This window comes from Bemisia tabaci, unplaced genomic scaffold, assembly GCF_918797505.1.
Source record: "Bemisia tabaci unplaced genomic scaffold, PGI_BMITA_v3".
Lineage (NCBI taxonomy): Eukaryota > Metazoa > Arthropoda > Insecta > Hemiptera > Aleyrodidae > Bemisia > Bemisia tabaci.
This window is the reverse complement of record NW_027311741.1, coordinates 1,616-27,575: the sequence shown is the minus strand read 5'-3', so window position 1 is coordinate 27,575 and position 25,960 is coordinate 1,616. Positions and strand designations below refer to the sequence as shown.

The 25,960-nt window shown below is 36.1% G+C and overlaps 1 protein-coding gene across 4 annotated transcripts; it reads left to right on the top strand.

Moving 5' to 3' along the window:
• The first annotated feature begins 26 nt into the window (after positions 1-26).
• On the top strand, positions 27-25,210 carry LOC109042866 (RUN and FYVE domain-containing protein 2). 4 transcript variants are annotated; one of them, XM_019059829.2, is made up of 12 exons: positions 27-305; positions 6,846-7,024; positions 7,538-7,647; positions 8,670-8,877; positions 9,766-9,935; positions 10,411-10,579; positions 11,742-11,870; positions 14,290-14,430; positions 15,611-15,708; positions 17,899-18,094; positions 23,840-24,064; positions 24,928-25,210. In XM_019059829.2, exons 1-12 carry the CDS (start codon positions 125-127, stop codon positions 25,066-25,068), a joined length of 1,947 nt encoding a protein of 648 aa, XP_018915374.1. In that variant the 5' UTR covers positions 27-124; the 3' UTR covers positions 25,069-25,210. The 4 variants fall into 4 exon arrangements, with proteins under 4 accessions (XP_018915374.1, XP_018915391.1, XP_072161805.1 ...); XM_019059837.2 differs by lacking the exon at positions 27-305 and adding an exon at positions 5,451-5,976; XM_019059846.2 differs by lacking the exons at positions 17,899-18,094; positions 23,840-24,064; positions 24,928-25,210 and having other exon boundaries at positions 15,283-15,747.
• Positions 25,211-25,960: the final 750 nt, after the last annotated feature.

The window sequence follows — 25,960 nt, the reverse complement described above, 5'->3', positions numbered from 1 at the left end:
TACTCTTGTGATATCGGCAACATTGCTCCAAATTGTTTTTATTTTGTGACGTAGTGTTTTTATTCAACTTTATCAGTTTTATCAAACGAATTGCAATGCATTTATAATTATTCTTACATTAATTATGGCTGCCTTTGGTGAAGGGTTGCCTACAGGTCCTGAGGGACCATCTAAAGTTGGTTTTAGTCCCACTGCTGGTGAATTTTTCTTCAAAAGTGCCTCAAGATCCCCATCAGTTACCTCCGTTGAGAGATGGCCCCAACTGTTAGTTTCAAACTCAAAATCAGACAAATTGTCCCAGAAAGGTAAGCCCAAAGCTAAGCACTTCTTTCATCAATACTCACGCTTCATCTACTCATCCGCATGCAGTAAAATCTGGATCCCCGCAAAAGCACACCCGCCAAGGAACCCTGATATTTGAGATGGACTTTATCCATTACCTGCCGGTTCACGCAGGTATTTCCTCCCTTAGATATTCCTATTATGTTGTTCAGGAGCAGGGTGAATGCAGTAAGCACCTTGATGAACTTCGCAGCATTTTGTCGCAAGTCAACGTAATAGGCTGAGAACCACATCTTAGTTGCCCTTGGGCGGACAGCATCTCGCGAAAGGTTGAGTTTAATGGAGGAAGAGGCAAGGGAACTTGCCTTCTTTTGGGCGGTGAACGCAGTATTCACCGGACTACCCCTGTGGCACTCATATTTATTTACCACCGTCAGGTCATGGAAAGAAGTGTGAAAGGATATGAAACTATCAAATTTTCCCGTTGTTGATTAAAGACAGGTTTTTCCACTGTCAAGCAAACAAACTGACCATACAATTTTGAGCTGTCCGGTATGCTGCAATAGGTTGCTTTTCAATAGCAGCAGTTATTCTGTATTCACAAAGATTTATCCATGAAGGGGTGTGGCTCAGTTGAATTAATTTTCTCCAGTTGCAAAACCAGGGTTCAATGAACAATTTGTTAGTATTGGTTTCGCATTAAGTAGATAACAGCAGATCAATGACTCATTTTTTGTTTTTTTCCGGTTGAAAATGGGATTGTTATTATTTCGAAATGTCCCGGTTTGTTTTCATTTTTTGATCTTTGTTGTTTTTTGCAGCCTATCCCCAGATTATATTTGTATTAGTCTTGTCTGGCAATAGGATTCTAACTTTAATCGCTTGCAAAAAGTGCTCTAAATCAAGGGTTCACTCTTACTCCTTTTTGACAAGCACTGTTTGTCATGCTAGTGAACGTGATGTCATACCAAGTATTGATCGCTATGATGAGGTGTGCTGGATGCTAATGATAGCTATGCTGAAGTGGATGACAGCTCTGATCAATGCACCTGTTTCTAGACCATTGGTCGTTTAGCATCATCAGATGAATCCTGGACCTGGTCAGCGCTTTTTCATCGTTAGTCAAGACTAAAGTTAAATCTTTTTAAATCAAAATTTGTAAGGAAAGGAAAGGTCAAAAGGTTAAAGGAAAGGTTTCCTCCTTGATGGCTGGTTGGACCACGTTGAACAGAAAGGAACTAAGCCACAGCAGCTATGTCCAAATTTAATGGAGCAATTTTTTTACAAGAGAACGTTTGTGCGGATTCCTTTGAAAATTTTGAGGTATTTGCTTCATACTATGCAGAAAATCCACTGGAATTTGAACAAAAATCTGCACAACCGTTGTCATGTAGAAAATTACGTAAATTTCCCAATTACCTCTGGCAGTAATTGATGTGGTTTACTTAGTTCCTTTCTGCCTAATGCGGTCCATTTCATCTTCCGGTGTAAATTTTCCAAATTTTGGACACCCTCAGATGATCATCCTAGGGAAGCAAAAAGCTCATGGCCTTCCAATTCTAAAAACACCTTTTTCCTCAGAGATCTCAAAAAGATGACCTTTCATCTCAAGATGGCTCTGTACGTTGGAATTGCCACAATGTTCCAAACGAAATTGTTATGTGTATCGCGTGGGGAAAAAATGTGATTCTTTCTGCAATTTATTACCAACAACGTGATTTTTAACGCGGTTTTGACTGATCGCAATCTGCGACCCGCTCGGTCGCGTCGTCTTGAAACTTTTGCACCCATGAACTATGCAATTTAGGCCGTTACCAAAATTGCCAGGGGGAGCAACATTTTTTGAAGGATAGCTAGAATTCTCCAAGCATTCAAAAAATTCAGTTTTTTTTTTTTTTTTTTTTTTTTTTTTTTTTAAATGAGATTTTACCAAAGCTTCCTGTAAAGGCTTTCCTCATGATTGTGAGTCCCTGGATTTGAATCCCAGCTAGCCAGCATTGAGTGCAAGCAAAGTTCTTTGTGACTGAGCGTTGAGCAGGGATTGAAGGGGTTGGTATTTACAACATAGGATCAAACCTAATGGGGCTTTTTGAAGTTTGAAAGAAACTTACTTTTCTCAAAATTTTGCTAGGGAAGGGGAGGGAAATTAATGCGGCCCTAGCTCGACTAATTCTTGGGTGGTTCCAAGAATTTGTTTGCTCATAATTTATTCCCCCCCCCCCCCCCAAAAAAAAAAGAAAGGAAAAAAAAATCTTAAATTATTTAGCAGAAAGGGACCATGCCACAACTGCTATTGCCAATTTTAATTGGGCAACTGTTTACATGAAAAAGCTTGTGCAAATTTTTGTGCTTTCAGTGAATTTTCTGCATAGTCTGAAGCAGTTCCTAAAATTTTCGAAGGAATCCACACAAACGTTCTCATGTAAAAAATTGAATTGCCCAGTTAAATTTGGCAATAGCTGATGATGCTTGGTCCCTTACTACTAAAGGCAGTCCATTTATGTATTTTCTTTTTATCTATTGAGGTATTTCTGTTCTTCCCCCCTGTCATTTATCATGAGTCTGTAGCATCTGGTATGTGTCTTGCATTCTCCCTCTCCAATGTCACTAATTATCTCGTCCAAGCTGTATCAGCGTATCGCGTGACTATTATCATTTTTCAACGAAGTAGGGAGGACTCCTTTACTAAAAGTTGCACTTTTACTATCAATGCTTTGGGTTTGCCTTGTATCTATCAACCGGGGACTGTTAAATAGTGAAAACTGTATACAATTTCCTCACTAGGAAACTAAACTTAGGATATTTCTAAATTTAACGTTTTGATTTTGAGTTAGTTTGAACAATCATCCAAGAGCACCAGGTCATTCTAGTTTTTGTAAAGGAAAAGATGATTCAGGCAGGACAAACATTTTGAGAATCCTGAAGAACCCTACTTAAATTGAGCAAGAAATATAGGAAGGTGAGAAAGCCTTCCAAAAAATTTCCCTTTTTTGAGGAATCTGGGACCTTCATTGTAAAATGGTTGAAATGAAACCGTGTAGTTCAAAGCTAGTTTTGGCGATAGGTACAGCATTGCAAAGTTTACATTTTTAGCATACGCTTCAGTATAGTCAACTTAGTGCTAAACGATGTAAAATTTGTAGTGAATCTCTAAAATCATCTTTAAACTCTAGCCAAAATATTGGTAATCCAGGATTGCACAAAAGGTCTAAAAAAATATATTCGGATTGCGCGAAAAAGGCAGAAAGATTGCGCAAATAGAAACCTTAACATCTGCTATTCGAATGCGCGACTTTAAATGAAGTTAATTTAAGGTATAAGTTTGGCAAAACAGGAAACAGTTGGAAAATAAACGCATTTGTATGTCAACGCCAGTTTAGGTTAGTTTGTTAACAGGTCATCGATGCCTTACCTTCTGATGATAAATTAAGTGAAAAGATTGAATAATGCTCGTGGGAAAAAGAACTTTCCCAACTTTTCTCGGAAAAAATATTTAATCGGGAGAGACGAGGCAACGTTGGAATGCTCATACGGCATCGAAACACAAAATAGGTCTTTTAAGCTCTATTATTCGATGCCGCGATCATTCTAACGCGAGTTCGAATAATTGCGCCATACACAGTGCGGCCGGTGTTAAACGTATATTAGCGCCTGAAAGACTTTAAGAATACTTCACGCATTGCACCAAGCCGTGCGGTCCGCGTGAAGCCCATAGCGCCTACAAGACTGGATGAATACTTCTCGCATTGCGCCGAACGCAGTGCAGTCGGTCAGTTGCGGCGTGAAACGTATACTAGCGCCCACAAGACTGTAGGAAATGCTGAAGGACAACGTGTCAGCACTCTCGACTCCCTAAAAATATGTTCTTCAATCTTCATTGTAAGTATTCAGAAACTAGGATGATATTTAATTTTTTGGGGGAGGTTACTTACATTAGAAGAAAATAGAACGAACGCAATCATCGCGTCGAAATTTTCTGCCGAAATAATCTTTTTTAAAGTAAAATGTATTCAAATCCAACCAATATTTATACATTTCTGCCCAAAAGTTGACAAGTGTTCCATCAGAGTCTTTTAAAGTAGTTCCTTCTTGATCTTTTTTCCTGGCCATGTATCCGCGATTTTCGTCCATCCGCGACAGCTCCGGCTCTATCACCGCGGATAATCGAGACTTCATTGTATCTTGTATCCGTGTTCCCCGGCAAATTCGAAACTTATCATCACTCCTTATTTGTTCTTTCCTCTTTTTGCCGATAGTTTTTCTTTCCTCTCATTTTAGCGCCAGGGGTGCAGAAAGTTCTTGGCCTTCCCATTCTTTAAATTGGCCTTCTCATTCTGAAAACCCTTTTCTCCAAATAATTCGAAAAGATAACTTTTTTATGGCTCGATCGCATATTTGGCGCTACTTTGAGCAAAACACGCGATTTTTCACGATTACGATACCTTTACGAAGAATAGGCCTTGTCTCCACGGGACGTTTTCATGGGATTTGTCCCAAGTTCGAATCGCAGGAATGAAAATTCTGGGATTTCTCCCAGTTACCGTCTCCACGGGACGGGGCTCATACAGTCCTGCGACTAGTTTGCGTGGGAAGATAAATCAGTTAAAGTCGAGTATTCATGAACAATGTAGTAATGAATAAAATATCGCTCAATTCGTTTTCACTTCTTCTTCTTCTCTCAGTGGGTCCTAGGGGTACAAGTACCATACTTGGTACTGGGAAAAATATTGATTAACTCAATATTTTTCCCAACTTCGTAAGTGGGATTTTTCCCTGGGACAAATCTCGTGAAACGGCTCGTGGAGACAAGGCCATACATGATTTTTACCGTAGTTTTGCCCAAATATTCGCGATTTTGCCAGCTCTCCCCGTCCGGTCGCGTGGTCGAGAAGTTTTAGCACCCCTGATTGGTGCCCTTGCTTCGACGGCGCCTGGTGCAACCACTACTCATGCCACTCTTGATCCGACCGTGGAGCAGTCTGCCTTTCACGCATGCGTATTACCATTGCACTTGCGCACTAATCAGACTGTTGCATTCCGGCTACGAGTGTCAAAGGGGCGCGACGCGACGGCAGCTCTTGTGCGCCAACTTTGAATTTTCGCGGCAACACGCCATCAGCCGCTCCGCGCTCACTCCTCAGTCCTCACCAAGACTTTTATTGATTTTTCCGGGTCCCAAATGCACCGCTCCAGCCTCACACTCGTGCGAACTTCACCGCTAACCTTTCAGTTTTCCGCAGTGTATTCTCCAAAATGCGTCGTAGAACCTTCGCGTCACCCCCTACGCCCTATCCCCGCAGTTAAAAATCATATTTTTTAAGGCTTTTCTCAGCCGAGGACCCCCATTTTCCAGTCTCTCTTCCTTTTTGGTGTATCCGTTTGGAGAACTTCCAAGTGAAAATCTGTTGTCATTACAAACACAGCTTTTCCTTGTGAATCGTTTGTTTCATCTTCACTCTGTCAGTGGAAATTTCGTCGGTGGAGTAATGTAATTCAAGAGTTTGAAGTGATCCTGTCTGAAAATGAATGAGGCGAATGTTCCCGGTGCCCAAGATACAATTTATCTGTGCAACTTCAGAGTCTCTGTTGAGGGCGAATGGCTCTGCTTGAAAGAATTAGATGATGTTGATTACAACAACATTGATAACTTCCCTGAACCGAGGACGCCGTCTCCCATCGAGCCTCTATTTATTGGTACTAACTTTTTATTCCTTGGTTCTATTTCGGGTTTAATAGTTGGCCCTCTAGAATTTTCTATTAACCGTATCCAAACTATTTCTCTTTAAAAACTGTCGAATGATCTGCAAGCAGGAGGAACTCTCTGGTCTTTGTGTTTTATTTATTGTGTCTTTTTACTGTTTGAATGGTAAAAATGTATACAGGGTCATCTGTAAGTCCCAAAACACCCATTCCGGTAAATGTAAACTGTCGAAATAGTTTTATTTTTTGTCCAACTTTCTCAATTTCAGGAAGAAACTTTGTGCAGTCTGATTACTCTCCTAAGGGTTTTTTTTTTTTTTTTTTTTTTTTTTTTTGCCACTTCAAAAGTGATCAAAGACCTGAGTTGAACCCAACCCGTCCGGCAACGGCCAAAAATAACATTGCCACAACGTTGCTGCAACGTTGCCGCAACATTATTTTTGGCAGTTACATTGTGACATTATTTCCGCATCTACTTCAGGCAACCACTTGCCGGGCGGGAAGGTTTGTATGGGTCTACATAATACCTCCGCTTTAATACATGAACTATCATGAGTTTTATACAAGTCATTTTCAAAAAAGATACATTTCTCAAGAGTGTTTGATCAGATTTTAAAGTCAATATTTATACATTGAGATTGGCATTAAAATTAAAAATAGCGATTTTAAAGGTGGAAAATGTGACTTATCGCCTTCACTGAGCAGATTCATAGTCCAGTAGCATTAGGCAGTTCTGTTCCAGAGAAGACTAAAGAACCTATATTTTTTATAATTTCATTGTTTCTCGACTTGTTTATTTTTTACACCCTCTTTGTTTTATCACAAGTTATCACTAACTTTTATTTCTCGTTTGCCTTTTACAGTCCGAGATCCCGGCTTGATTGAGCGCAGAAATTTGGTCAATATCTCTAAGCTTATTGTCAAAGAGTTAATTGAAACGTCTGTGAAATATGGACGGATGCTGGATTCAGATAGCATGCCCTTACAGCATTTTTTTATTGTTCTGGAACATGTTCTTCGACATGGGTTGAGGCCTAAAAAGGTAAAATTGCTTCCAGTAATTTTTTTTAAAAAAAATATATGTATATATTAAGGATTATTTTCCAAGCAATCTTCAATATACAGCACAATAGCTCCTGAAGCACAATACCTAATATTGATGTACCTCTGTCCAAGTCATCCATGTAATTAATATGTACCAAACATTTTTAAGTTTGATCGATCTTTCCACTAAGCGGTTCCACAAGATGGTCATGTTTTTAAAATTACACCATAAAATTCACTTTGAATATAGGCATTTTATCCAAAATTCAACTTTCGAATGAAAGCAGCAGAATTTTCTGGTTTCTGCCTCGTTGCAATCTAAAAGGTTTCCCTCCTTGCCCTCTCCCCCTTTTCTCATTTCTGTATTTACTTAAGTTATTTTTCTTTAAGAAAAGGAAAAAGTTTACTCAGTTTCCTCTCATTCATGTAGGATAGAGGGAAAAAAACTCCAATCAATTCGTCTGGTTACTTCATGTTATTATACTCAGTCATTGTGATTTTACCTGTGCAGGGTCTATTAGGACCGAAAAAAGAACTATGGGACATCTTACAAACTGTCGAGAAACTCACTGCAGAAGCACAAGATATCACAGCAAGTGTTCGGGATTTACCAACTGTGAAGTAAGTTAATAAGTGTCAGCAATCACTATTGTAGGTAAAAAAAACAATCAAGTGTATCGTAAAACCCTCCAATCTTCAGCTTAAAGGATGTGAGTTTTGGGTTTAAATGGGACCTCACAGCATACTAGCTGTTATAGGCTTACTGAAGCAAGCCTTTATCAGCCTAGGGGGTCCTACCTCATGGACCCCAGAGTAATCATTGTGTGTTTCGGTCGACTATAAGTGAACTATAAGGCATTAAAAAGAGAAATTTGAACAATGAACTGTGCCCTAAAAAAATAAATCTGGGCATAGCCCACTGAACTGTTGAATGTGTCAAGTTCTTTTGGTTGTTGTGAACTGGAAGAAATTTCTCAGAAATAAAGGTAAAGACAATAATGATTAAATGAAACAAATTGGAATCATGTAAGTGCTGAGTTGGTGGATGAGGAAAGAGATAAAAAAGTCGAGTGAGTTAAAAGAAAAACAAAAGACGAAAAAAAACAAACAGTTGATGGAAGTAGGATACTGTTGTAAGGAGTTGAAGACACTACCTTAATAGTAGGGTGACAAAATAAAAAAAAAAAATATTATGAGACTGCATACAAGAGAAAGGGAGAGTAGCTCATAGTTCAAGTGAAAAGGGTAGACCGGCAGTTCGAATTTTTAAAATGAGATAAATTCATGGATAAGTCTCACCTTATTTGGCTCTTTTAAATTTTGATGCACTGTCATAGGAAGAGATAAATTTCTGTTTTCGCCAATTTCCAAGCCAACTTCTTCGAAATTGTAAACTTTTTAATAGTTCAAATGGATATAAACCTCAATGATATAGTTTTTTCTTTGAAGATCAAGGGTTTGGTGTCAGCATGAATGAGGCCTTCATCACTTGAATATTTCTCTCTTTGAATTTCATGTAAAACTTGGAAGCAACCATTTAACAACACTGATTTCTCTGAATTCTTCTGATTCTTTTTCTTTTCTTTAAATGTCTAGAAACTATCATTAGCTAATCAAAACTCTTTTATGCTTTTACTTTTCAGAACAGCCATGGGTCGAGCAAGAGCCTGGCTTCGCTTAGCATTGATGCAAAAGAAGTTAGGAGACTACCTAAAAGTTTTAGTCGATCACAAAGACGATATACTGTCAGACTATTATGAACCAGACGCTCTTCTCATGAGTGAGGAAATTATAGTTATCGTTGGTCTTCTCCTAGGATTGAATGTCATAGACTGCAATTTGTGTGTGAAGGTACGATATGTATGTTTCAACTTCATTTTAAATTCCAGGAATCTAATGGAATTCAATGCTGATAGAATCCCCCTTTAAATCGTTCTCGGAGGGTGTTGAATAATTTTAATTTTTCAAATGTGACTGGCCTCTAAAATCGGAAACAGGTTAAAATAAAAAAAATCGGACGAAGCTGCTTTGAAGCACACTTTCCTGGATAGTGAGTTTTGTCAAGCTGATTGAAGAGCGAACCATAAGAACTGTTGAAAGGAAAACACGAGGTTGTAAGTGATTCACTTCATATTTGTGGCAGTACAGAGAGGGAGAATTAGTAAAATTGCATGTTGGGTTATCAATGCTAGGGCTCGATAATGGCAGATCAAAAGCTTTGAATAGCTTTTACCCCAAACTACATGTTTTGAATCAGGAACTTCAGACCATTTTAACTCTTGTTTTGGTCAGATTTGTCTTGGTGCTTTTCTTGCTAATATCTTCATAGAATATCTCTCAAAGCAATGGTAGCAATACATATCTCTAATTCAATTTTGTACATAAGTAAGTCTTTTTCCACAAACCGTCACTTGTTTCATGTAAAGTGACCAAAAAAAAAACCAGAAATAGAACAATTTCTATTATTTTAATTGTTCATTCCGTGAAGTATACGTATATTATGAACTCTGTGACTCAATCTCCTTGTATCAAAGTTCTGCAACTATCAATTTATTGTTTCCTCTGCCCTCCAGAAAACGAAACTCAATTTGTTTTTCATAGTTATAAACATATATTTACTCTCCTGCTGCAGTACACAGCCGATTACATAAAATAAACTAGTTTGTTAAGGATAAACCACACTTTAAATGAGAAATATTCTACTAATTAAATGTATTTTCAATAAACTATAATTTCCAGGAAGAAGACTTAGATTGTCAGCAAGGAGTCATTGATTTCTCCCTGTACCTGCGTAATGCTTGTCCTGTCAATTGTAGTGGAAGTTCAATTGAAAACGACCCTGACTTAGAGAATATGACTGCAGTCCTAGATCAAAAAAATTATATCGAAGAACTAAACAGGCATTTAACGTATGTTTACTTACTCCTTCATTTAAATTTTTCCCTCGCTTTTCAATATCTATTAGTAAGTTGAAGGAACAACTAGGATATCCAGGACTAAATTTGAAAAATGCATATCTCAAATGCAACATTTAAAAAACTCAAATTTTGTTTTATTTCCTTTAAAGAAAACTAATTCAAACGTTTTCATGCAATTTTAGTGATTGTTTGGAGTGAAGAAAAATTCACGGAAAATTTCAATAGTTAGTTATTCTTTAAAAAACAAGCAAACATGTCTTGTAAACCATGATATTCTTTTGTCTTCATTTCAAAGTTTTCATCCAAAATTTTTATAACTGATAACTTTTACCAATGCAGTCAATTTTCAGTTCTATAAGAAAGATCAGTCGACAGTAAATGTAAGTTAAGACTTTTTCCTAAAATTGAAGACCTATTAGTATCATTTTTCCTTCAACAAGTTTTTATCGTTTCTTCCAATTTTCAGAGCCACAGTTGGGAATCTTCAAGCCAAAGTAGAAGCCTTAACAACCACCAATGCTTTAATGAAAGAAGACTTGGAGATATCAAAAAGTAATCTGTATGCTTTGATGGAAGAAAATGCCAATTTGAAGGCCAAATTAAGCTCTGTGAATAGCTCAGCACATATTGAAGAGGTAAGTGTATGCAATAAGATATACTCATTCAATTTTTGTTTGTTTTGATCTTAGACTATTTATAGCTCAGTTTAAGAGAGGGCAGATGCATCTCACCTGAGCATTACTTAATGACCTGAAGATCACGAAGTATAACAAAAATACAAGTATTGTTCCATCGTTCCAAAAATGAGTTCCATGGCTTCATTTCTCTGAATTTGTTAATTTTGAATGAATGCAGTAAAAAAAGTTGTGTTTTTCATACTTTCAGCTTTCTAACAAGGTAAAGAAGCTGGAAATAGGCTCACTGGTTTGATAAGAAAGTTCGTTTTCCTGAGCTGGCGGGCTGGACCAGCTATAGAGAGCTCGTAAATTTAGTCCAAAAATGTAATCGCAGCACGATTGCAGAGTTTCGGAACAATGAAAACAAATCGACTGTTCTCTGAAAGATGAGTTGTGAAGAGCTTACCTCACTTTTCAATGTAGTCTCCTCTTTTGACCTAACACGCGATAACATTGCTCCAGTTTTTTTATGACAGGTGCAAAAAAGTTCCGGTTTCTATTTTGAAAGGAGGGTTAATTCTGGCGAGTATGGTAGATGAGTAAAAGTTTTACTCTTAACAAATTCTGAGTGGCTCTAGAATCTAGATAATCACTCAACAAACATGCCAATTCAGGAGTCCTTATTATTGGACCCGGAAGGAGAGGAGGTCTGCTCAGTTAAATGGACTTTCTTAGCGATCCGGAGAACTGCTTTTTAACTGCTTTAGCTTGATTAAAGCTGAGAGAATGACAGACACAACCCTTTGTGTGGCATTCATTTATCGTCAGTCTTTTTGGAGAAATAAGGCCATAGAACTTACTTTTGGAACAACCATCATGGCTGTTGTCCTATAATTTAATGTTTTCAACAGATCAGTGAAGAAGGAGGCAATCTTTTGCACAAGTGAGTCTACCTTATGCACTCTGGGTCCATGGTTGTAACCAAGGCATATGTACCAGGCATTCTAAGATATGTGCACCTCATCAATTTTTAGGAAAGTTGCATTTGAGTCGATTAAATCTTCATTTTGTTTAATTAACTATTTTGATAAGCACCATCCATCATTCGAAGTACCTTAAACTCCTACTTCTGAAACAGTCAAATTTCAATGATTCAAGAAAAATTTATCATTATGTTCAGACAACCAAAGGAACTAAAGATGTGAAGGACGAGAATGATCCCATGAAGAAGGAAATGGAACAGCTTAAACAACAGTTAGATGCTGAAAAAAAGCAAAAGCAGGATGCAATGAAGGAACTACATCTACAGGTACAGCCAAAGATTTTATTTGTTAATATACAATTAAAATTAATTCTACATCTTCTCAATAAGTATTTTTCAGAGCATTTCTCATCATTTTTCAAATAATTTGTGACAGCAGGCCAGGTTATAGGACAATTCGTCAACGATTTTTTGTCCGCACACCTGTTTTTTCTAGTATTTTATGTCCACACGTTTTTTTGGCAGGGGAGTTTTGGTCCACTTACCAATCGAGACCCAAAGTTAATTGGTCCACATGTAAGTACTAGGGGTAGTCGAAAAACTTACTGAGTCCTATTATCTGTATTCAATAAAGTTTAGCATGATTTTTTAACTTCATCAGAGGAGAAAGGGACATGATTCAAGCAGAAATATGCTCAAATTTACCGCCAGGAAGATTTCCTTATGAATCAACAAAGAAAATAATACTTTTTTAAAGAAGAAAAGATGCTTACACAAAAAGAAAAGTCAACCACATCAAGCATAAACCCACTTTCATTCAGCTATTTTATTCTTGATTCAAAATAAAATCTTCTTGGCGGCATACCCAAGAATATTTCTGCCTAAATCAAGTCACTTTTTCCTCTAATGAAATTCAAAAATTATGCTAAACGTTATTAAACATGAATGCTAGGACTTAGTGAGTTTTTGGACTACTGCTTTGTTTTTGTGCCGTAGAATCTTGATTTATTTTGCCATGAAAGCATCGTACTCTTAAAGAATGCCTGTCAGTCTTAATATGTTTGTGGGCCTTCAATTTTATATGTAACCTCTGTTGCGAAATAGTTGTTCGAAGCGCCGTGGCGCGGCGGGCGAGGGCGATCAGCGCAACACGCGCATCGGCGCCTACAAACCTAACAGGGATACTTCACGCATTGCGCAATGCGTGAAGTATCCCTGTTAGGTTTGTAGGCGCCAATGCACATTTCGCAATGCGTGAAGTATCCCTGTTAGGTTTGTAGGCGCCAATGCACATTTCGCAATGCGTGAAGTATCCCTGTTAGGTTTGTAGGCGCCAATGCACATTTCGCAATGCGTGAAGTATCCCTGTTAGGTTTGTAGGCGCCAATGCACATTTCGCAATGCGTGAAGTATCCCTGTTAGGTTTGTAGGCGCCAATGCGCGGGTCGCGCTGGCAGACTCCGCCGCGCCGCGCCGTTCAGCTCTGTGTTTGGCTCTAATATTTAAACTCGCAGAGTCAGTGTTTTTCAACTCATGATTTTGAAATTTTTGCACACTCTGCATTGATTATTCTCATATATATTGATGGGGAAAAATATGTATTAAAAGGAAATTTAATGTGTGTTTTGAAAATACCAAGGTAGTTCCATGTCAAATTTAATGATCTCCAAAGCCTGTTATTTTTTTTTTATTTATATTTTGTGCTTTTACTGTGCTGCAGCGTCTTGTATGCGCAATCAAACGCTCAAAATTGGACGTATTTAAATCTAGAAGATCGATGCACAAATGGATTAAAACCAAAGATTGCCTGTTTTTTTGTTTTATTTCCTCTTTTATTCATTTTTGTGTAGTTTTGTTCGACACGCTTTTGGTTCTTTGAGATTAACATCAATGCCATTGCTTGGAAAAGGTTTTATAAATATTTGCCACAATGACAATTTGAAAATATGAATCAAAAGTTATAAAAAATGAGATACCATAAAAACACCTCCTTTTCTCTCAATTTTCTCATTTTGATATTATCAATATAATTTTAAATACGGACTAAGATATAACGCTTGGACCAAGTCGCTGTTGCTTATTTTACATGTGAACGTAAACTACCGGACAAAACAGGTGCGCGGACAAAAAATCGCTGACGAAATGTCCTGAAAATGCTGGCCACCAGATACAGTAGACTCTGGATTATCCGGATTAATTGGTGCCGGGCCCGATCCGGTTAAAAAAAAACTCCGGATAATAATACGAAACACAAACACCACCAACCAACACCACAGTATTCTTATTATGTATACATCATGTACATACCAACTTAAACGGGCTTAAAGTAGGCAGTCAATGGCCTCTGCCTTTTAGAATCCGCGTGTTTCTTGGATGTCTACTTTTGGGTACTTTCCAGTTTTCATTGTTTTACGATTTTTTAAGGAGTTGTTAGGAGAGTGTACATAGTTACATGGTTGCAAAATCGATCCGGATAATCCAGAGTCCGGATAATACGAAGCCGGATAATCCAGAGTCTACTGTACAGCCGAAATTGAACGGAAATGTTACATGTTTGCTCCTCAAAATCTTATGTGGAAAACTGTTCACACAACAGGAAATTCAGAAATCAACTTCAGAAATAGTCACATATTAACAAGCAGTTTTAACACAGATTAAATGGAAGTTCGAAATTTTTACCGTAAATATGCTTCTTACGTTTTACTCAAACCTCGGTTTTGACTCTTTTCTTTGATAACCTTGGCAGTTATGCTTGAAGAATGAAATGGAAGTTGCCATGAAACTTTTGGAGAAGGACATTCATGACAAACAAGATACAATCACTTCACTCCGTTGTCAGTTGGATGACATTAAAGTAATCAACATAGAAATGTATAAAAAATTACAGGTAAACTCTTCTCTTTTTAGCTATCATCTATTTGATGCTTTCTCTTTCTCCTTTGTAAGGATGCCTCAATTTTTTCTTTTTTCTTTTTTTTTTTTGCAACGTATACATTTCTTCAAAAAATTCTTAAGCTTATGGGGTAAAAAAAATCATTGATCTTGTACGTAGAACAACAAACACCAGTACCTTTTTTTAATGTGTAAATTGAATCAAACGTTCTTTTTTTTTCATCTGAAAGAAGTTGGATGCAGGGGTTTGACTAGCCATTAGGGCTAGAGAGTGACTGCTTCCTAAACTTTGGCCAAAAGAGCACGGCCAGGGGCCTCTATTTCTCAAAATTTAGGGGCCCCATTCAACGCTCTTTGAAATATCTTGTAGACCCTCTTAGACTCACTTTCGAACACCCTCTTCTTCTCCACTCCAGTATTTGTGGGAGCCTTAAGTCCTCTCTACGGCAGGGCATGCCCTCAGGAAACTTAGAGCCCGCCCAACTCTGTTTATGCAATTCTTTCATTCATCCTATTTAAATCAAACATTTACTTGGGAATTCACACCGCAATTTTCTGATAACATTTTGCACAATTTTTTAGATTTATTCAGAATGAAGAGAGATGAATGAAAGAGTAATTTGATAGCTCACTCATGCTAGATAGAACTTAAATGAATTCAACATCTCTTCATATTTTATCATTTAACAAAAAAATACACATGAGAAAGAGCTCCGCTTCTTTTTCTTGTCTTTAAATTGTGAGCCTAAATCGAAGTTTCTATAGCATGTATTTTTAGTGTCAAGTTTCAGTTTTGAATAATGTTATCGAAACTGTATAATTAATGTTATTTTTGGACAATGCACAGGAATGTGAGGAAGAACTGACTCAAAAAGGAGAGATGGTCAGCAGACTTCAAGCAAAAACCTCACAAATCGGGCAGCTTTTGAGCAGTTTACAAAAGCACAATCATTTACTGCGAGATCCACCTCCGAAAACAGAGAAGTCTAAAAAGAGTGAGAAGTCGCCGAGTTCAAATAATGAAAACTCAGCGTCTGGAAAAGAATCCTCCAAGAATGTTGAGAAGTCTGAAAGAAAGGAGGAATAATTTTGAATCTTCTCCCTTCATTTTCATTTGATTTATTTTATGTTACCTCTCCTGTCGTTTGAGTCTCATTTCAGAGTTATGTTTACAGGAATGCGAAAATTCGCTCAAGCACAAAACAGAATTGATTACTAAACTAGAGGCTAAAACTGTCACCATGTCTGATGCTTTAGAGAAATTGGATGCTAAGTATGTTCTTGTGTTCTTTAGTCCTTTTTTTTCTTTTTAAGTGAAATTTTTTTTCTTGAATTTTTCCTTTGTAATTTATACGTTCATTTTGCTTGCCCAAATTTCAAACCAAAGCTGAGCTCTCCATTTGAAAATTTTATAGAGTTATCAATGGGAGAAAAGAATGTTATCTCCATCAGAAAAAAACGGCTCCATTTTTGAGGAAAACTCTTTAATGTTTCCTTTGAAGTCTATGTATGTACTTGGAACATTTTTTCAATGAACTATTTTGGGCTGGGCAAGCAACAATTTTTAAAAGTCTAAATCCATCACTTGCATCTCAAATACTCAACCTAAAATGAAATCCCAAAATATTTGCTGTTCATAAGACTTCTAGCTCTTTCTCTTTGGAAATTGTAGATGTCATTTGGCGCTTTTCTGACACAAGGGCGTAACTACACATAGCAATGAATCCAATGAAGTCCATGTAGCGCAATGTTTTTCTGGGTTCATCTCAAAATGTAGTTGCACCTTTTTGTCAGCCAAGCGACGTATTGCTTAAATAACCAGACAGGTTATTACGTTTTGCAGGAGACCTATTTTGTACAATTCAAACCAAGTTACAAAGACGCAGGTGAATAATTATGGTATTTTTTCCCACCAAGTCAATTTCTTTAGAAAGAAGTTGGATCAGTAGAGCTTAAAAAGAATCGATAGTTGCCTTGGAAGGTTTGAGGATTTTTTCTACTCTTTACTCTTCCAAAACATCGTCCAAAACATTTCAAACTTGCTTCCATACTGATATCTTTTTATTGAAACAATGTACCTGAGGCCAGTAAATCTTAGGGCATGTTTTTATAGTGTGATACATGTGTGGAAGATACTTAATCTCTGGGATGTTATAAATGAGAAAAAATGAAATAAGTTCAAATTCTACGGTCTTGTATAAGCTGTAATATTTTAAAACACAGCTCCGATCAATTCCCATGAGATGTAAAATCAGTCTTCTGTATCCATATCTTCCAGTCTTCTGGTGTTCTAAGTTTTTCCGCTTAGCTTTGAAAAACACAATAATTGAAACTTCTTTTTGAGATTCACAGAACAGTACATCTCTCAAAATAAGTTTTTTTCTATTCTCAAGATGATTAATTTGTTTAAAAGAGAAATACCTTTTTTAATATCATGCAAACGTTGCTTTAAAGCAAGAAGTATGTGCCTAAATTTGTTTATTGCTTGTTCCTGAAATCTTTTGAAATTGGTAGATTCAAATTGTGAATCTGTTATAAATTTGTATTTCTTCCTAACTCATAAATATAACTGAAAAGTCTTTTGAGTCATTATCAAGGAAGAAATGACAGAGCGTTTACTAAGATTAGTATTTTCTGATTTTAATAGGTTCATTTTTATTTTTCCTATCCATCTATGGGACTCTTATAGATCAGTAGTAAAAATTTTTCTGTTTTGATTGTAGTTGCCCTTCAGTCAGAACTTTGGAAATCTTTCACCACTGGCAACTAGGCTCCAATCAAAATAACTTTTTTACAAGGCTTTCGTGAAATATTTTTTTTAAATTTTTTTCATGCTATCTGCACAATTTGTTTTAATGTTAAACCGATTTATTACAAATTTATCTCATTAAGTTTTATGTACTTTGGCTTTTTTTGTACAGGTAAATGATAAAGAATGACTTTAGGGAAGTTTGAAAATAAATGTTCTTGTTGAAAAACTCTTTTCACTTCATTTGATTCCCTTTGGTTTTATTCTTCTTTATCATTTTAATCTTTTTCACTTAATTTTATCAACTTGAAAATACCTCTGGTATAGAACCATCCTATTTTTTTTCCTGCTTTATTCAATTTTGTATGAATGCTGTATAATAATTCGATTTAAACTCTGTAATAATTTGCCAACTTATTTTCTACTTGGAAAATTCAATTTATCTTACGTATTCAAAAAGTTTATCATTAAGTTTCATGTATCCCAACATTTATCAGTCAAAATTTGCATAAAATTGGAAGATACAGATGAATAGCGCTAAAAGTACAAGATAGAAGAAAAAGTACAAGTAAAGTCTCCAAATCCAGATAAATTGTCGAGATTGCCTCACAGATAATCAGAATTATTTTTCAGCATTAAATTTAAGTTATTTTTTGTTATTTTAATTTTGTTTCTTTATTTTTAATTTTACCCTTCCCTCCTTTTTTTCTCCAGATACAAAGTGTGCGATAAGGAAAGGCAGAGTGCTTTCGACACGATGAAACAAGAAAGTGTTCAGGTTTCCAAGCAAGAAGGCAAGTTAAAAGTTGAGCAAGAATGGCGAATGTCATTGCAGAATTCAATGGAAAAAGATAGGGAAAAAATTAGTCAGCTGCAACAAGAAAATTCTCAGTTGAAAGCAGTTTCAATGGTAAGCACGTGAAAGGTTTTTAAATATAACAGCAGTAAACATTTTATTTAATTTTTTCCATACGGCTTTGCTATGAGTTTTTGGACTTCACAAACATGAATGGAGCCCAAGTCGCAGTTTGGTATTTGCAGAAAATTGATGCCATTATTCTCAGCATCTCCTATTTCCCAAAAAAGGCCGCAAGCCAAAAAATAGCCAGCTTTTACCATACAATTAACAGATTAATATCCATAGTTGGATGCATCAGAACAAATTGAGTCAATCATTCGGAGAAGTTTTGAAAAAAAAAAAAAAAGGCTTCTATGCAATAATCTCTAAATAAGAAGTTCTTTTGAGAGGTTCTGTGGTTACAGAACCGAAAAACTTTTTTACAAAAAAATTTCGCATTTCGATCTGTGGTGGGCCATCGTGATTTTTGAAAAAACATGTACAACAGAACTAAAGACTGTTCAACTGAACATCAATAATCATCATTCACATTTTAAATTATATACTGATATTTAGGCACATGAAAAATTACAAAGAAACAAAATGATTTCCAAGGAAGAAAATCATCTGTTAGAGAGGAAACCGCCAAGAAGGAAATCCGTGGAAGTAAACAAAAGAAGATCAACTAATTTATTTGAACAAGACTCTTCTTTGAACGATAAAAACTTGCAAAAAGCGCATTCAATGTTGACGCCTTGAGTCTCTATTTACTTGTGCTATGCAGATGAAACCAAGATGGCATCCCAAAATATTCAGCCAGGCTCCGCTACACTTTCCACTGCACGACCCCTCTGTCACAATTTATGGTTCTTCCAGTCATGCTTTGATAACGGCTACATGGACCATAAATTAAAGCAGAAGTGTGAAGCAGTCGAAAGTATAATTGCACAGGAACTGATATTTCTAAAAGCCATTTTGGCTTTCTCGGAGTTGCGTTTAAATGGAGGCTCAAAACACACAAGTTTGAACTCATTTTCTATGAGTTTTTTAGTTTATAAAAATGCACAAAAATTTCAGTGAACTGCAGTTTTTACTTGTCAAAAATGCAACAGTTTAAAGTTGCTACTAAAAACTCATTTTGGAGCATGGAAAACTATATATTATCTATCAAGGAAGCTATAGCTGCCAAGCAGTTGTAATTTGCTAAAAAAATGTTCACTTCCCAAGTAGCATTTTTCAACGGAAAAATCGCGATATTTCGCAATTAAATTGCAATTTTTTTACGATTTTATCGGCGATAAAATCGCTAGGATCATCAACATCTAAGCGATTATCCTCGATCTTTTTGCAATTTTATCGGCCCGAAAAAATTGCGATTTCATCGTGATAAGATCGAGGATAATCGCTCAGATGTTGATGATCCTAGCGATTTTATCACCGATAAAATCGCTAAAAAAAGGAGTTTACGCTGTTAGCCGGTTGCCGTTAGGCTCAGCCATCAGGTTTTTTGACGAAGACGAGCGTAAAATCCCCGGAGCCTCCGCGGGGATTCGAACCCTAGTCGCAGCAGTGGTAGGCCAGCACATTGCCACTAGGCTATGGCTGCTATATGACTAACGAGCGCGAATTGAAGCCTCTTATACATGGATCGGCGCTTCGCAACCTTACAACTTTTGTCATTGCGTTGACTGACACCGAGTTTTCATTGGAATTTTTTTTTTATTTTCCCTCCTCTGTATTTTATTTCATACCTTGAAATACGGTTGGTAAAATAAGGTCCTATTGGTAATCTCATAATTCTGTCTCAGTAAAATTACCAATAACAGTGAGATGGCAAAGTTACCGATGGACCTTGGTAAAAACGCCAACATTTTTTATCGACTGTGGTAGAATTACCGAGATAAAATGGTAAAGTTACCGGAAATTGATTACCAATAAAAGTGGTACATATTCCTACCTGAAAAAACCAGTAAAAATACCGGTTTTTAGGTAAGCTCACCAGTCTCTCTTGGTAACATTACCAGTAATTGGTAAAAAAAGTGAGATGGTAAAGTTACCAACGGACCTTGGTAAAAACGCCGAGAATTTTTTCTCAGTGTGGGCGTACCTCCCACCATCCAAACCCCACGCCCAACCTCGTATCGAATCGTTCTTACACCTCCACTAGAGAACATCTTTCATAAGCGTCATTCATGCGCTATTAGGCGTTGATAAGAAATTGCAATTTCATCCCTACAAAATCTCTGCGATGAAATCGAAATTGTATTGCAATTTAATGCGATAAAATCGCAATTTATCGCGATCAATTGCCGTCGATGAAATCGCGATTTTAATGCAATTTAATGCGATGAAATCGCAATTTATCACGATTTTTTATCCGATAATATTATAATAAGCCGACGTCGATAAAATCACGATACATTCTCCGATTAAATCGTAATTTATCGCGATCACTGCTACTTTGGTTACGACGATTAGAATAAAACTTTGTATACAAATGCATTTCAGCTGTCCACTGCCTGGCCATCAGCGATGATGATGTCACTATCATTAGATGGGCAGACAGTGAATGGCCAAATCGTGTCTAGATACAAAGTTTTATTTTGTTGCACGTTAGTGAACATTTTTTAGAAAATTTTAACTGCTTGATGATGCAATGGTTGAGAACAGAAAGTATTTGTTATTTAAGTATCTCCATAATATTAAAAGAAAATAATGGCATACTGAAAAAAGAAGTATTAGTTGCCTTCACTGAAGACATGTGAGATTTTTGACTGGACTGCATTTTGCATTAAGGAACTACTACTTCTAGTTCATTCATAAAAGCACCTTTCTGTATGTCCTACAGACCTATATGTTTAATTAATACACTTGCCAAAATCTTCGAACGAATCATTGCCAATAGATTGGAAAAATCCCTCAATTTTGATGTAAGACAACATGGATTTAGAAAAGGCAAATCTACCCTAACGGCTATGGAATCAGTAAAAAGAATCTATGATTACCATATGCGTAAATCTAGAAGCAAAAGAGGATTACTATGCTTGGTCTCTTTGGACATAAAAAATGCTTTTAATAGCATAAACTGGATCGATTTTATCACTACTCTTTGCAAAAGAAATGTACCATCATATCTAGTTAAAATATTAAAATCATATCTTTCCGATAGGTTTCTGGTCTTTCCAAATTTCAAAATTAAACTCAACTCAGGCGGCGCTCAGGGTAGTATCCTAGGCCCTCTCATATTCTTAATTATCTTTGATGAAATTGTTAGAATTAGATTCAATCAAGGAACTGATAAAAACGTGTACGCAGATGATACGCTTCTGGCTTTTGAAGTTGAAGATAAGAAAGCTCTGCTCTCAGAAACAGAGAAAACATCAAAAAGATTAAAAAAGAATCTTAGAAAGAAAAAACTATTCATGGAAGAAAGCAAAACAGAAGCTATCATTTTAGACGGCAAAAAAGAAGATGCTAAAGCCAATATTAAAGTTGATGAGACTTTAATTGAATCGAGCGAGATTATGAAATATCTTGGCTTTTATATTACAAAAAACTTAAACTTTTATAAGCATCTTGAAATAACTTGCCAGAAACTTAACAAAACCGCTAGTCATTATCGTCAAATTCTACCCAACACTTTTGGCCCTTCTTTCTACAAACGCAAAATTATTTTTCAAGCACTGCTTTCTATAATCTTTTACGGAATAACAATTTGGATCACAGCCCTTCAATGGAAAAAGACCACTAACCTATTAGAAACTTCTATTCGTCCTCTTAAAAGGACTTTGATTTGCGGATATAGATCGGTGTCTAACTTTGCCCAAGATGTCATCTCCGGGGTTCCCCCAATTGATCTATTGATTGAATTAAAATTCAGAATTGCCAAAAAAGAGGATAGATCGGTAGTTGACTCAGATATTAGAGGGAAGTGGAGAACAAGATGGAAAGATGAAACTGGAAACAAGTGGATCAAAACAGTTATTAAGGATTTAGATGCCTGGCTAGATAGAGACCACGGATTTCCGGATTACTATGTTACACAATTTATTTCAGGTCATGGTTCCTTTGGCTATTACTTGGAAAAAAGAAAAATCATTGACTCACCCCTTTGTTTCTGTGGCCAGATTGACACCCCTGCACATGCATTTTTTGACTGTTTTGTAAATAAGGATAACTTAAAGAAATTAGAAAACGAAGTTAATAATAAGATTACAAAAGACAATTTATTAGAAGTAATGTTAACAAATAAGGAATTTTGGCATAAGGGATATAATTATATAAAAAATATTTTAGATAATAAGAATAAATACTATAAAGATATGACTAATAATTTACAAAGCAAATTTCTCCCCGACGTAGTGTCCTCCGACGGTCCCGGGGCTTCTTCCTCGGGACTACCGTAAACGCCTCTATTTATGTGTGACTTTTATACCCATTTATAATGTAAATTTAATTAATATTTAGACTATATCGTATACACTTCCAATCAGGGCGATGGATATATCTTTGATATTTGCCGTCCTTTTATTGTATATTAAGTAATTAAATAGTTAATTAAGCCTATATAATTTTGTAATACTTATCCTATGTTATATACTTATATTATGTAATACATGTAATATCTAAATACGATAATAAAGATAGAAGGGGAATGTCCCAGATATAAAAAAAAAAAAAAAAAAAAAAAAAAAAAACCTTTCTGTATGGGTAAACTAATCACATATACGTTGTTTCTAAAATGAGCCAGAAATAGTACAAAGTCCCTTATTTCAAAATACAGTCCAACTCTCCTGCAGATTGACTTCTTTTATGTTATGCAATTCTTCCTTGAAGCAATTTATGCAAAACAGTGCATTTGCATGGAAACTTTAGGAAAAACCCATTATCTCCTTCAGACTAAAGTTATAGCATTCAAGGCACGCAATGAGTTCAAAGCGTGCTCCCAAGGCTAGTGACCAAATTCAGCACTGGGAATCTATGTAAAGGAAATAAAACAGGCCCAGCAATGGAAGCGCAGAGGTCGGGGCTGCAAGTCCCTCACAAATTGTTCACTACTTTGGTATCGGACATTGTGCGCCTTAACTGCCGCACCTTTGGTCACGTCCTTTTATCTCATAGTAATTAATTAGAAGCAGCTTGAAAGACTTTTTCTCGATAGCATCCTCTATGCATAAAATGAACTTGTCTTCAAAATAGAATGGAACTTATAGCCCTCTATGTTTGTTCTATTGTCAAGTAATTTTCTGATTTCCATTTTTTAGGCACCTTCTGATTTGTAATGTAGCTCAACTTCAGTTGCTCATTATATTAAATTGAAAGAAAAAAGAAACAGATCAACAAAGCTTGAGCATTAAATTTTGCGTGATTCAGCCTTCAATTTCCAATCCTAAATGCTATATTATAGGTACCACTTGTGCTGATAGGTTTTTTCTAAAAATAATCATCTCTTCTTTTTTAATTAATGCATTTAATTTATTTGTTTATTTATTCATTTATTTATTAAAAAAATAAACAGGCGTGAGCCTATACAATCAAAATTTGCCAGGAAAATACAATAGAAAATACAAATATAGCTAAAGCAATTCCGTGCCTACCCGCATACAGTTCAATCTCCAATACAACTCATTTCAATATCTTTGTCTTTTTTTTTTTTAAGCTTTCTCCTAAGAATGCCACTAGCTCACCTCTTATTTTTCAAATGTCTCTCTACAAATAATTCTTTCAAAATATGTAATCTATGCACCTTCATATCTCTTTTTTTGTATTTAAATTTAATTTATTCTCTCTTTTTTCTTTTTTTCTAACGCTAAACAGAAATATGTGACTCTACAAGAAGAACACTTTCAGCTCCAAACTCAATTTCGAGATTTGGAAAGAACTTTAGAGGAAGTAGGAGCTCAACTCAGCATGTCAAAGTTGCAAATTGAAGATCTGAAGGAAAGTGCCAGTCAGGCCCGCAGTGATGCTCAGTGGGTAGATGACAAGCAAGCGTCAAAATGTCATGCATGTGCTAGAGAATTTACCTTAGCTCGCAGAAAAGTAAGACTTTATATCAGTATCAGAATTTTACCCATTAAACTAACTTGAAAATAGCAGCGGGCAAAAAACTAAAACTTAAATATTTAGAAACACCTACATGCACAGTGAAATCTCGCTAACTTGATCGGTTAAAGCTCAAAGGACCAGGCTGAATTTTAACTTCAGTGGTATTTTGAGTTCATTGTTTGATGCTTGTGTAATTTTGTAATAAAATTTACGTTTAAATAGGAAAAGTGCTCTAGACTACCATAAAAGCGACTTTAGTTTTTCTGAACATTTTGCTTCATTTTTTACTCAAAATTTAAAATTTCGGAAGCACAGCATTTCATTATGTCCAACCTAGTTGAAATGAACGAAAGCAAAGCGGATAAACAATGGTGGTCGCATTTCGTGCCCTCAGGACGTCAAACGGTATCAGGTACATGAGCCGGTCGAGGCCCGGGGGGGGGGGAGGGGCGGCTCAACCTCGAAATGCGTGGCAAAACCTGTACCCTCCTGACGTCACAACGCTTCAAGATGGCAGCCAAAATCGAAATGCGACCACCATTCTTAATCCGCCTTGGAACAAAAGATTCTTTTGTTTGAAATAATTTATTCCTGAGTGAATTCTTGGACTGATTTCATCTTCAGAAGCATCAAAATGTTCCATAAACACAGAAATAACAGTAAGCAAAGATTATGATGATATGGTTTGCATCCACTTTGCACAATTTTATTGCTGTATTTACATTTTGTTTTTTTTCTTTCGCAGATCAACTCAATCTGAAAGTGCTTATGATTTAAATCAATTTGTAAAAAACATTTTTAATTTGTCCTTAAGAACTTGTGTTCATGCTCAAAATCATTTTTGCTTTGTTTTTCAGCATCATTGCCGTAACTGCGGAGAGATTTTTTGCAACGCGTGCTCAGACAATACGATGCCAATGCCATCCTCGGCAAAACCTGAGCGTGTGTGTGATACCTGCCATTTAATGTTAATGAATCGATACTCTGTTGTTTCCTAACATTTGACTCCATAATCTGCATCCTTGTTTGTACAAGCCAACTTTATCTGCTGCGGTGCTCTGTTTGAAGGTGATCAGCACTCGCGATGTATGTTAAAGTTTGTCAACTCATATGTGATATTAAAAAGTTTTTACAAAAGTATTATTTTAAGTAAGTCTGAGGAACAGCATTCCCTATTACTCGTTCAGATATTGGCTCTTCTCAAAACACACTTAGCAATCTTAAAAATGAATCAATTAGGGTACCTTTTGACTCAGGTCTTTTGTGATTAAGTAGAATTTTATTGTATTTTGACGTGATGGTTTCAATTCTCAACGTACAAAAGATACTCATCACTACAATCATTAAAAAATATGTTTGAGTTCTTGTCTTTGCTCCTGCCAATTAAGATGCCTTGCATCCTGCTCTTGAAATTTGAGTTGCCTTCCTTAATAATTTCATACTGCACATTGAATGAATTTTATCCTCTTATGATGATCAAGCAACATTTAAGAAAAATCCTAATCTAAACCAGCAAGAGCCAACATTTTCGCCGTAATTATATTTTACAGTTACCTTTACTTAATTAGAACGTATACCATCCAGGAAATTTTGTCTTCATGAAGTAGCAGACCTGATCAAGAAGAGAAAAATCAAGCATAGATATTTTGCCCAAAAATATTTCTCTATAAAAAGAGGTAGAAAAATTTAGCTAGAAGAAATTACAAGAAAGGCTAAAATAGATCCTGTTCAACCTAGATTTTGGTGACCAGTATGTTAAATGGTCTTCTTGTCCAAAAATTCAAGTTTTTTTTTTTTTTTTTAAATTTTTTTTATTATTTTCACAGTTCCCAAAAGTTTAATTCTTTCAATATTCATAACATTTTGTCGCTCTTTTGATGTGAACCTATC